This window comes from Erinaceus europaeus, chromosome 4 (genome assembly GCF_950295315.1).
Source record: "Erinaceus europaeus chromosome 4, mEriEur2.1, whole genome shotgun sequence".
Taxonomy (NCBI): domain Eukaryota; kingdom Metazoa; phylum Chordata; class Mammalia; order Eulipotyphla; family Erinaceidae; genus Erinaceus; species Erinaceus europaeus.
The window spans coordinates 122,284,936-122,297,915 of record NC_080165.1 but is presented as its reverse complement, the minus strand read 5'-3'; the positions used below and the strand labels follow the sequence as shown (position 1 = coordinate 122,297,915).

General features: G+C 35.1%; 1 protein-coding gene across 1 annotated transcript in view; it reads left to right on the top strand.

The window, feature by feature from the left end:
* Nucleotides 1-11,786, top strand: part of LAMA2 (laminin subunit alpha 2) — a 711,163-nt gene extending 699,377 nt beyond the window's left edge. Inside the window, exons 59-63 of the mRNA XM_060190486.1 lie at nucleotides 326-481; nucleotides 3,081-3,234; nucleotides 6,099-6,229; nucleotides 8,699-8,921; nucleotides 10,819-11,786. Coding sequence (XP_060046469.1) covers nucleotides 326-481; nucleotides 3,081-3,234; nucleotides 6,099-6,229; nucleotides 8,699-8,921; nucleotides 10,819-10,976 — 822 coding nt within the window. The 3' untranslated portion in view covers nucleotides 10,977-11,786. The remainder of the gene's footprint in view (nucleotides 1-325; nucleotides 482-3,080; nucleotides 3,235-6,098; nucleotides 6,230-8,698; nucleotides 8,922-10,818) is intronic.
* The last annotated feature ends 1,194 nt before the right edge of the window (nucleotides 11,787-12,980 follow it).

The following is a 12,980-nucleotide window of genomic DNA, read 5'->3' as shown; positions in this document are numbered from 1 at the left end:
GGAGAAAAAATGGCCAAGGGAGTTGTGAATTCATCGTGCAGACACCAAGTCCTAGTGATAACGTTGGTGGTAATAAGAATAAAAATGTTAACACTCACCCAGGGAGATTATATTTTCTGTAGCGGTGGAACATATGGAATTAGATACTCTATGAAAGAAGTTAGAAGAAGTTTAATTGCATTTATTTTATAGGCTTAGCACATAATAGGCACTCTGTAGCTCATTTCTCTTTTCCTAAGGAGCAATCTAAAAGTATGTATGTGTTATACTCTGCATATTTGAAATTTATCAACACTTGACATTAATGACTCCTGTTTTTTCACAGATTAAGATTATGAGAATTAAGCAAGAAGGAATTATTTATGTAGATGGTGCTTCTAACAGAACTGTCAGTCCCAAGAAAGCTGATATCCTGGACGTTGTAGGAATTCTGTATGTTGGTGGGTTACCTATTAACTACACTACTAGAAGAATTGGTCCAGTAAGTGTCTAATTTGGTTCTTTCTAGCCTAAATATTTGCCAGTGCACTGTAGGTATTTTGAAATTTTAGGTGATATGACCCAAAGCATAAAGCATCTGTCTTGATCTCTTTCTCTTCCTATCTCTCTTTCATTCCTTCTGTTTTATAGCCAGGGCCTCATATATGTGAGATTCCACTGCTCTTGGTTGCTTTTTTTTTTTCATTCAAATAGAGAAATGGGGTTGGGAAGACACCAAAACATTGGCATTTCCATGGTACAGTAGTACTTAGTTTCTGTGAGATGACAAAGTTTGAAACTGGACTACACACATGTGCTTATGCCCTACTTGGTTAACTATCTCTATGACCTCATGATATCATCTTTTCTGTCTTTATTTCTTTCCAATAGCATTGCTCAGCTTTGATTTATATTGATGTAGAGGATTGAACCTGGGACCTTAGAGCCTCAGGCATGAGAATCTGTTTGCATAAGCATTATGCTATCTTCCTGCCCCTGAATATGCTCTTTTCTGAGATGGGATAGAGAGTTTTCTAGACATATTTGACTATGTGAGTCAATACCATAGAACAATGTGTACTGTGGATTTAGGTTTCTTTTGTTTGAATACCGGCTTCCCTATTGACTATCTGATTTTGAGCAGGCGACTTCATCACATTGACAAATTCCCTCATTTATAAAAATGGAATAATAGTAACACAAGCAAGCAAGATTGCTGTAAGATGAAATGAGAAGATATATTTAAAGTACTTAGAAGAGTTCCAAGTATACAGGAAGCATTGTACCATATGGAAAAATGATAATAATTGTATTATTTCAGGACCAGAGATTTAGTAAATATTGAGAATGCAGTATTTAGAGTATACAAAACATTCTACAAAAAAATGTAACACTTCTCTACATTATTCAGTTTAATACTCAGGTTAGAGTATATGATAGCATAGTTATCCTTTTTTAAAAGACAGTTGTCCATGATAATTTTAATTCTCAGCATTGTCTTCTCTTGGGTGATTACTGAAGTTACAGTGGCAAATAGTGATTAACTTGTACCCCTAACACCAGAGAAAATATAATGGAGCAGAGTGTGATAATATCTATTCCTTTTTTTTTTTACTTTAAAAAATGTATTATCTTTATTTATGTATTGGATAGAGATAGCCAAGAATCAAGAGGAAGAGGAAGACTGAGAGGAAGAGAGACAGAGAGACACCTGCAGTACTGCTTTACCACTCGTGAAGCTTTTTCCTCCTGCAGATGGGGTCTGGGGGCTTGAATCCTCGTCCTTGTGCGTTGTAACATGTATGCTTAACCAGGTGCATGATGCAGGGCTTTTAGCCTAATTTTTTAATCTCCCCAATGAATTTGGCTCTCCTTGGGATTTCTCCACTTTCCTTTGGAAGACCCAACTAGCCCCCTATTGAATCATTTTCTAGTCTCTGAATTTGGAATGCTTCAAGCAAACTTTCATGTCTTATGTGTATGTACATTTTATTAGGAAAGGGACCAAATAAAGAGCTAGCTAAACTTAATTATCTTTTCAAATAGAAAATGAACATATATTATGACAAATTATAGCAAGGTTAATAAACTACTGATAGAAATATGAAATCAAAAAAGAATGAAATATGAAATCGGGAACACAAGAGGCTAAATTAAATTTATTGTACATGCGGGGCCCATAATTCTGTCAAATCAGTGGTCTCCTTAGAGACATAGTGTATCGTATTTTGTTAAGTGTATGCTCTACCATGTGTGCCATCTCCTGAATGTAATGCCAAAATGACCTTATTTTAGGCTAGACAAATATATAGTTCTTTGCCCCAAAATTCTGAAGTCTGAGTAATTGTGAAGATTCAGTTTCCGTGGATTTCTTAAGAAAACTTATCAGTAGGGAGCCAGGCGGTGATTCACTGGTTAAACTCACATTATACTAAACACAAGAACCCACACAAGTAACTGGGTTTGAGCCTCCTGCTTTCCACTTTCAGGGGGGATGCTTTGCAAGTGGTGAAGCAGGTCTGCAGGTGTCTATCTTTCTCCCTCTCCCCCTCCTCTCTCAATTTCTCCTTATCCCATTCAATAAATTGGAAAAAAAAAATGGCCTCCAGGAGCAGTAGATTAGTAGTGCTAGCACTGAACCCCTGGAGGCAAACAAATAAAAATAAAATTTAACAAATAAAAATAAATTTAAAAAAAAAGAAAGAAAACTTGTCAGTAGTGCAAGGGAAGTAGCTCAGTAATTGAGGGCATAGTTTACATGCTTGGGGATCTGGATTCAGTCCTAGGCCCAGCATTTGATGAACAGCTGGCTGTGCCCCAAGGTAACTCATCTGGATAATATTCTCCCAACCCAAGTTAAAGCTCAGATCATACCAAACTTTAATGTATTTTGGTGCTATGGTGTCTTTCTTCTTCCTCTGTGTCTCTTTGTGGCTGTCTCCAAGAAAATCAGCCTGGAGCAATAAAGCCAAAAAGACATAAGGGAAAATAAGGCAACTGGCCAGTGATTCATTGCAAAGAGCACTCCACAGGTGCTTGTTTTCCACATAAAGTCAAAACTGTGATAAAACATATCTATTTCTTCTGACCTGAACACTTAGGTAACCTACAGCATTGATGGCTGCGTCAGGAATCTTCAGATGGCAGAGGCCTCTGCTGATCTTGAACAACCAACTTCCAGTTTCCATGTCGGAACATGTTTTGCAAGTGCTCAGAAAGGAACATATTTTGATGGAACAGGTTTTGCCAAAGCAGGTGAGGCTTTGTCATTTCCTTCCTATTGAATATTAACTAAGTACAAATATTGACTTTCAGTGTGTGTGGAGAAAAATATAAGTCCCTGGGCATGCTAAACCAGTGCCCTTTATTTAAAGCAGAAATAACATACATATTAAAATTGATAATATACCTGATTCTGATAAACTAATAATATAAAGAAGTAAGAGCTTATTTGGAGAGTCTTCTCTTATCTGCTTCCCTGAAAGTTATAAGCAGCAAAATAAAAGTCATTCTGCTAGGAGGTACATCTGTGTAACTGATCTGCTTTGCAATTTTCCTGTCAATTTTCCTTTTTGGAGATGAGAAACTTTTTTGTCTTTCCTCTTCTTCATCTTCTTATGAGCCTTATTTTCCTGATCTTTTCTCTGTCTCTCTATCCCTCTGTTCCTCTCTCCCTCTATCTATCTTTCAATAAACAGATAGATACTGGTGCCCATTTCCTGATGTTATTATGACTAGCACCTTTCCATGAATTTCTCTAAATATCTTCCTTTTCCATTGAATATTTCCACTGTAGCTCTGGATCACTGATTGTGACTATATAATTTGAAGAAAATTATTAAATAAATTCTGCATAATAGCAAAGTGATCTGACACTAACATGTTAAGATATATTATTCAGTGTCGTGGTTTCCATAGACACATGAATTTGTTCATTAGAAAAAAAGTCAGTGAGCACATATAGACATTGTCATGGGATACAGGCATTCCTTATCTTGTTCTTTAATAGATAAAATTCTACATGTTCAGGAATCACAAGAAGTCAAGTAGAAATGGTTTAAAATAACAAAAGGCATACAAGCAAGTCTCTATAGATACTGAGATAAATGATTGACTTTGTGGAAATAAGGACAAGTTTTCTAGAAGAGTTGACATATGAGTTGGGATTTAAAAATGAGGTAAACACTCACATGTAAAATTTGTCAGAGATGGAAGAGCAGGACCTGCCAGCAAAATGTATAAATGAGACACTTTATAAAGAACTGAAAAGAAAAAAACACAAGATATATTAAATATTAAAGCATTGAGGTTATTTAACCTAAAGTCTATGTGTTGTGAAAGTTCAAATTCACAGATGTCTAGTATTCTTTCAGTCAAAGTTGATGGCTAATGTCAACGTTAGTGTTTGCAGTAGAATGACTGGGTGTCTCCCCTCCCATCCCATGACCAGTCAAACTGGTCGAAATGGACCATAAAAATTAATCAATTTCCCACTTTCCAACAATTGCCACCATTCTTTCATCCTGCAGTGTAATTCCTTCTATATACAGTAGAGAAGATTATATCTCTGGAAAATATACAGCTCCTATTTAAACATTTGATATCATTGTACTTAAAAAGCTTTCCAATTCCTCAGTGATTAGGAGTTTTGCTATCCTCTTCATTTCCTTTGTTCTTAGCCAGATTCATGTATGTTTGTTTTTAAAGATCATTTTATTAGAAGTTAGTGATTTATAGTACATAGTACAGTTGTTAACATGGGTACAATTAATCATCTCCCTGTGATTGATGTCTGTGAAACATTCCCACCTCAACCTAGGTTAATTTTCCATCATCATGCTCCAGGTCCTCCATGTCCTCTCCAAGGCTTCCCGCCTGCTCCTTGCCCAGAGCCCTTTGCTTGGGACAGTACACCACACACATTCTGCCCTTGTTTCTTAAGATTCACTTTAAGTGAGATCACCCAGTATCTGTCTTTATCTTAGACTCATGCTGTTTCTTCTCCTTACTTCTTTCTTTCATGAATTCATCTTCCTGTTTTCTAGAGAATGACTCTGTTCCTTTTATCTTTTACTGTGAAAATAGGACTTAAACCCATCTTTGCTCATCAAAGACCACAGTGAAATAAAGAAAAAAAAAATCATTCACATCACAGCCTACTTTCATTGAAGACAGTTGTGTTTACATGTAACATTTATCTTTTGCCTAGTAGATGGAAAACATTTCCATGAGTTTTTTTTGTTGTTGTTGTTGTTATTTTTTTTAGATTTATTTATTTATGAGAAATATAGGAGAGAGAAAAAGAACCAGACATCACTCTGGTACATGTGCTCCCGGGGACTGAACTCAGCACCTCATGCTTGAGAGTTCAGTGCTCTATCCACTGCACCATCTCCCGGACCACTCCATGAGTTTTTAAATAATATTCCATGCAATTGATACAGACTAGCCAGATTCTAAATCAGTAATTTTGTATTCAAGAGACATGTCTTAAATGCTTGCTAAAAGATTAAATAAGATAATTGATAATGGAAAATTTTAGAGAATGGATGAAGTCTATGAATTAGAAAAGCTATGTCTCATAATCATCCCCTTCAAAATTATACCAGTAATTATTTTTACTGTTATGAATGAAAATATTTGAAGCTCTTTTGGGTTATTGTAATGTTACTTAGAGTGCCCCAGTAAATTTTCATTGAATAAAAACTAAAACATTTAATACAATAACAAAACCTCTCCTTTGGTGAGGTTCTTTGAGCCAGTCTGGATATGTGTTACTCATCCATTTATCCAACAAATATGTATTAAGTTTCCACGATGTCCATATGTTTTGGTAGGAATAAAATGGTGAGTAATGCAGATGGAGTTACTCCCCTTCCAAGGCTCATATTCTAGAAGGGAACGCAACCAAGAAAATAAAGGATAATCTACAGTGTGTTTATTATATGGTACAGTGATAAAAGTATAAATCATATAAGACACTGGAACTTACCGTTATGATAATTAATTAACATCTAAATTGAAATCTAGTAAAACCGTGGTGGTTTTTTTTTGTACTTTTGTAATTTAGTAGTCCCTAAACTTGAATTCGCAGTTAAAATAAAATGCTTATTTTACAGTTGATGGTTTCAAAGTGGGATTAGATCTTCTTATAGAATTTGAATTCCGTACAACTAGAACCACTGGAGTTCTTCTGGGAATCAGCAGTCAAAAAATGGATGGGATGGGTATTGAAATGATTGAAGAAAAGGTAAGTTTCAGTTTAAACATTTCTCATATCTTCATGATATTGTTGTAAATAGGTCAAAACTCTATTTTAAAGTCTTGTTTTATCCTTTTTTTAAGATAAAAGTTAAATGTATCATTCTGTCTTTCTGGATTATCTTAATTCATATGTGTTTTCAGCAAACATAGAGACTTTAAATATTCTAATCATTCAGTAAGCAAATTTTGTTGAATAATAATAGACTAAATAATTTTGAATTCCATCTCTTATTATGTTCTAAAAGTACACCATTATTTACTTCTTTATGAATACACGAGTCTATGACACTATTTATTCTACTGGGGGTGGATTGTCTTTCCTCAGTCTTTGTCTCATAACAGGGTAAGCACTTCTCAGAAGTCAAAATGACTTCTAAGTCAAAGACTCTGGGGTGGTGGGGAGGGAAGAGGACCTAGTGGGGGTTGAATTGTTATATGGAAAACTGAGAAATGTTACACATATACAAACTACTGTATTTTACTGTTGGCTGTAAACCATTAATCCCCCAATAAATAAAATTTAAATAAATAATAAAAATATAAATAAATTAAATAAAATCTAGATACACACACACACACACACACACACACACATATATATATATATATATATATATATATATATATATATATATATGAATAGACATGGGTCCTAGGTATGATCGATGGGGCTTACAGTTAATAGTATTTATATACTTTTCCCATATTTGGGAGCTACTCTCTATCCTGAACCATCTTTCTAATCCTATTCTCAACTCTGACACCATCTTTCCAGACATTACCTTTATCCCATCTGCATGTTAGGCAAAAATTAGTAATGCCATGGGCCCCCTGGGACCTACCTAAAATAGACTTCCTAGCCTCTTCCCACATCAAGACCCTTAGTTCCATCTGCTCTATCCTTGCCTTTAGGTTCAAAAAAAAGAATAATAAGAAGAAGAAGTCAAAATGACTAGTTTCTTAACTTTTCTTTAAAAATACCCAAACACCTTTCAAAAAATGAAAATTCACAGTAGACATAAATTTCATAATATAATTTTTTATTGTATCATCTAATTCTAAATGGTTTAAGCCTGGACCTTGAACCCAGATCCTAATATAAGGTAGCATATGCATTCTACTAGATAAACCAGCCAAAGTACAGTCCCCCCTGACATTTTTTTTCACTTTGTCAAATGTGTTTCTAGATAGACTAATATTTTTAATGTTTCAATATGTTTCTTTTCATCATAGGCTTCAAAGGAATTTCATCATCTCAAATTTCAGGGATTGTTTCGTGTAACCAAAAACAGATTTTCTCATTTTGACAAGAACTTCCATCCAAGTTCCTCATTGTTAAGGGTTTAAACTGACCTTCTGGACTAAAAGTCTTTGGCATATCTGACATGATACTTGCCAGAAGAAGTAACTTATATAACTCTCTCAATCAGAATCTATGATGGAAAAATAAAAATAAAAAAATCTATGATGCAAAACTAAATTAAAAAATAATAATCTTTCAGAATGATTTGCCAACCATTAATTAATGAGTCAGTCACTCTCACCATCTCTTAAAATATTGTGTAAGGCTTACTGATAACTCACACTTTTTTTTTTTTTTTGCCTTTAAGGTTATTGCTAGGGCTCAGTGCCTGCACTACAAATCCACTGTTCCTGTGGCCATTTTTTCAGTTTCTTTTTTCTTTTCTTTTTGGATAGTACAGAGAGAAATTGAGAGAGGAGGGAAGGAAAAAGATAGACAACTGCTTCACCTACCGTTTGTGAAGCAACCTATCTGCAGGTAGGAGCCAGGGGCTTGAACCAGGATCCTTGTGCAGGTCCTTGTGTTTAGTACTATGTGCGCTTAACCCAGTGCACCACCACCCAGCCCCCTAATCACATTGTTAAATTCATGGCAGAAGTTTATCTATGTCTATTTCTTTCTTTTTTTTTTCATGTGGCTTCAAATTGTATTTCATAGCTCATGAAAGCAAAATGACTAGCTGTTTCACATTTGTTGCCTATCACTCTCAATATAGCCCAATGATAAAAAAATAATAATTAAATTTGTATCTTAAGTTTTCCTCAAGTTTAAAACTAATATTTTGAAAAAAATTATTACTGTTAACAATGCCTTAAAAACTGTGAGATCAGGGATAAAGTAAAAAATAAAATTTTAGGCCTGAGGACATAGCATACAAGTTATAAAAACAGACTTTCATGCCTGAGGCTCTGAGATTCCAGATTCAGTCCCTAGCACCACCATAAACAGAGATGAACAGAGGTCTGGTTAAAAAATAATAATAATAATAAAAAGAAATGAAAATAATAATATTTTGTATACCCCTTTTATGTTCATTTCACACTATTCCAGCTGCTAACATCTTTTCTAGGATCTAACCGTTTTTCTCATGTGAGCTATCATGATAATCTTTTGATGGAATTCTATGTCATTACTCAATTCCCTACTTTCTAGCTTATGGTTCACGTGGACAATGGTGCTGGTCGATTCACTGCTGTCTATGATGCTGGGCTCCCAGGGCTACTGTGTGATGGGCAGTGGCATAAGGTCAGAGCCAACAAACTCAAACACCGTATTGAGCTGACAGTAGATGGAAACCAAGTGGAAGCACAAAGCCCAAATCAAGCATCTACATCAGCTGATACAAATGACCCTGTATTTATTGGAGGGTTCCCAGGTGAGTGTGGGATAACCCAGCAAGAATATATTTTCCAGGTTAGCAATTATGAAAATATTTGTATAGCTATAAATATGTCTAAAATATGTATTTAAATATTCTCTTTTCATAGCTTTAGAGTCTGGTTTCATAAATAACACCTTCTCTGAAATTGTCAGTGTAGAATATGAGCACATATTTCATATAAACCACATGGGACTAAACTTTTCATGATAGTTTCATTTGTGGGGACATAGAAACTAGAGGAAATGAATTTGACCTATAAAAGATGTAAAGCATTTAATAGCAAACAGCTAGAGTATGCTCTCTGATTTTTTGAAGTTAATACACTAGAGGAATCATAAAATGTTATGGCATTTATTTCCTTACCTTCTGAGAATCATTGGGTTAAAAGTGACTAATTTCCCCCCTTAGGTTATTACAGGGCTTATATTTATAACACAGTGAAACCAAAGCAATAAATCTGCATTCAGAAATCCCTTTCCTGCACATTAACTATAGACTGTGAACTATAAAGTTACCTAAAATGCCTATAAGTAAGAGTACCCAACTTGACGAGAAATAAGTCAAGTGCCTCTTAATAAGCACTTTGTAACACAGGTTCCTAGAAATGGCCTTTCATCATTTTTGACAAAACAAATATTTGCTCCCACGTTTACAAAGCTCCTTTATTTAATAAATGTAGACCCAGCAGTGGTTGCTGAAGGAAAAGAAACAATAGGAGTAATGAGCACTGATTCAGACCTTCTGCCCTTTAAATTGACTCTAGGTATGTTTGCTTTTATGAGAGAGTCACTTCACTATCTGAGGTATTCCAACTAGTTGTTTGTTTTGTCATATACATATATATTGGCCATGGCCGGTGCGCCGCTATGTTCCATCGCTGGGGAGCCAGAGACAACCCGAACTGCCCCTGCGGCTACAGACAGACTATGACCCACATAGTCAACAACTGCCACCTCTCCAGATTCAAAGGAGGTCTCGAAACTTTACATCAAGCTCAACCTGATGCTGTTGACTGACTACAGAAGAAGGGCAAACGCTAGAAGAAGAATTGGTTGCTTGCTCCCCAACCCCCATGTAGTGCTAGGGATTGACCAGTCGTGGCCTCACACATGCAAGGAGTTTTCTCTACTTGCTGAGTTACTTCCATTCCTGTTTTGGGATTTTAAAAAAAATACGTAATTTTGCTTCAATTAGAATAAACCTAAAATATTATAAAGATGTGTTTCTTCATTCACAAATTATGAAACGGGATCCTAGTTATTGGGATCCTATTGATCCTAGTTACTGGGTTTGATGAAAGCATGAATCCTCCACTTAATAACCTTAATAACAGAAAGATTTTGTATAAATTTTCAACCCAATTAATATGTAGGGATTCATTTTCATAAGGCAAGAAAGTAATAAAATTGCCATTAAGAGCCTATAGCCCAAGTAGATACTTAAATTAATGTAATCACAACTGTGAGTTTGCCTGTTTGAAACCAAATTCTTTGATGTCTTAAATTGAAAGATGACATCAGCTGGGGGATTGAATGTTTTGCAGAAAACTGAGAGATTTTACACATGCACCAAAAGTGTATTTACTGGTGACTGTAAACCATTAATCTCCCCCAATTAAAAAATTAAGTATGATTTTATTGGTTATACATTTCTTAATATATAACTGTAAACACTAAATATTCTTCCATAGGTATGTTAGTAAAGCTAAAAATCTTGAAGTGTACATAAAACAGCCTTCCAATTTATTCTCAAACTAGTAGCAGACTTTGAAACGTGTGTGTGTGTGTGTGTGTGTGTGTGTGTGTGTGTGTGTGTGTGTGAGTGAATGAGTGAGAGAGAGAGATAGAGAGAGAGATTTCCAAAACTAAGCCTTCTTTCTTTTGTCTTTCAGCTGGCCTCAAACAGTTTGGCCTGACAACTAACGTTCGATTCCGCGGCTGCATCAGATCTCTGAGGCTCACCAAGGGCACTGGCAAACCTCTGGAGGTTAATTTTGCCAAAGCTCTGGAACTAACAGGCGTTCAACCTGTATCATGCCCAGTCAACTAATAAAAATATGCTCTATTCTAAGAAGAGCCCTTTAAAGGAAGTTTATCAAGCAAAACAAATACGCTTTACCTATATACATTATTAAAATTAATGTGTGCATGTATCTTGAATTCTTTACTCAGATGGTGCTAATTCAGATTCCAGACTGAATTTTAATTCAAGCTTTTCCCTCAAATCCATAAACATTAAACCACTTATTTCATTCTAAATAATTCTTTGTTTTCCGTATTTTTTTATAGGCAAGAGGCAACAAACTGTAATTTATTCAATTAGCAGTATGCCCCGATCATCTCAACAAGTTCAGCTATAAATTTTGAAGGCAACTATTTTTAAACTAATTCTCGTTAATACTTCTATTATATTTTCCTATGTATTGTGAAGTTTAGCTTTCTGTACAAGTAACTGAAACTAACAGTGGATCTGGCATGTTTGAATGGGAGCAAAGCAGATCTCTTATTCCCTCTGCTTGTAAAAGCATTAGCAAATTATTTATTTGAATCAGGTTCATTAGTAGAGAGTTTAAGTAACCATAACAGCGAATAACTTTTAAAGCTGGAGGCAGAGACTGTGGATCAGGTACAGATCAGAAAGCTTAATTACTTGATTTTCTTGTTGAGAATGATTTATAGGCTTTGGAGGAATGCAAGAACCAAGCTTCAGAATGAGCTAAGCACACAGTTTATAGTGCAGTATTGAGGTTTGGAGATTTATGATTTCAGTGAACATCACAATCTACACTTGGTAGAAGAATAATGCTAAAATGTGTTTTTTACTTAACCACGAAACAATAAACCAGTCATTTAGCAGGTATGCATTACTGAGTTTTCTTGGGGTTGTAATTTGACAAATTGATTTCCTTAAAATGATTTGTTTTATTCTCCTTTTACACGCTATTTCAGGCATGTTCCAAAAAGTCTGTGAGACTATTGACCTAGATTTTATTCATCATCTTAAATAGGAAATGTTTCATTTCCATACTCAGTAGAATAGTCGTAGTTTAATAATGCATAACATTTAACAAAACAAATTTCCCTTACTATGATAATATTAGCAAAAGAAGAATAACCTTCTCTGACAACATTATCCACTAAGGAGAGAAAGTGCTGTTCCCAATGAAAAGATAACTAACATACTCAGCATTTCCTCATTGCCTAATATAATCTATCTGCACAATTTCATTCTACAGCAAGTGTTTCTTAATTGCAACTTCATTTTGGAATTACTTAAGAAACATTAAAAATCTGTGTCTGAAGTATATGGAGTTTGTTTTATGTTTTGTTTGTTTATTTTTGTTTTTGTGTCAGTGGGCTTATACCTGCATGACAAAGCCACAGCTGCTGGCGACCAATTTTTCCTTTTTTTTTTTAATTATAGTAGAAGCAGAGAAAAAATAAGGAAAGAGGGACAGAGAGAGGGAAAGAGAACAAGCCATTCCACTGCTCATGTGCAGTTGGAGACCGGGCAAACCCAAGTCCTCAAGCATGGTGACATACGTGATTTACTGGTTGTGCCATTATGGGTCCTTTGCATTAAGAAATTTTTTAAAGGTTTTCTGGGCAATTCTAAAGTACCACCAGGTATGAAATCGACTATTCTAAAGAGGAAAATTATCCTTTACTCCAACAAAGATTTGTAGTTATTTAGGAATTCAACTGACTTTCATCATTTCTATCTCTAACCACACAGAAATACGTCTCTAATTGTGAATCTAGTTAATGGCTTTCGTCAGTCGTTAAGCAGTAAAACTCTTGTAAGCTACTATGCTTAGAAAAATTTTTTTAAATTAAGGCTGAAGAAATAGATGGCTGGGTCAGGTGAATGAATGTCTTGCCTTACGTGAGACCCAGGTTCAAATCCCAGCATCACATGTAAAGTGCTGTGATAGCATAATCTTTGGTGCTATGGTCTCTTTTTTTCTCTTACTGCTCTCCCTCTTTCTCAGTGAAAGAGCAGACCAGAACAGTGAAAACATGCATGTGTGAAGTCCTGACTAAACAACAACAA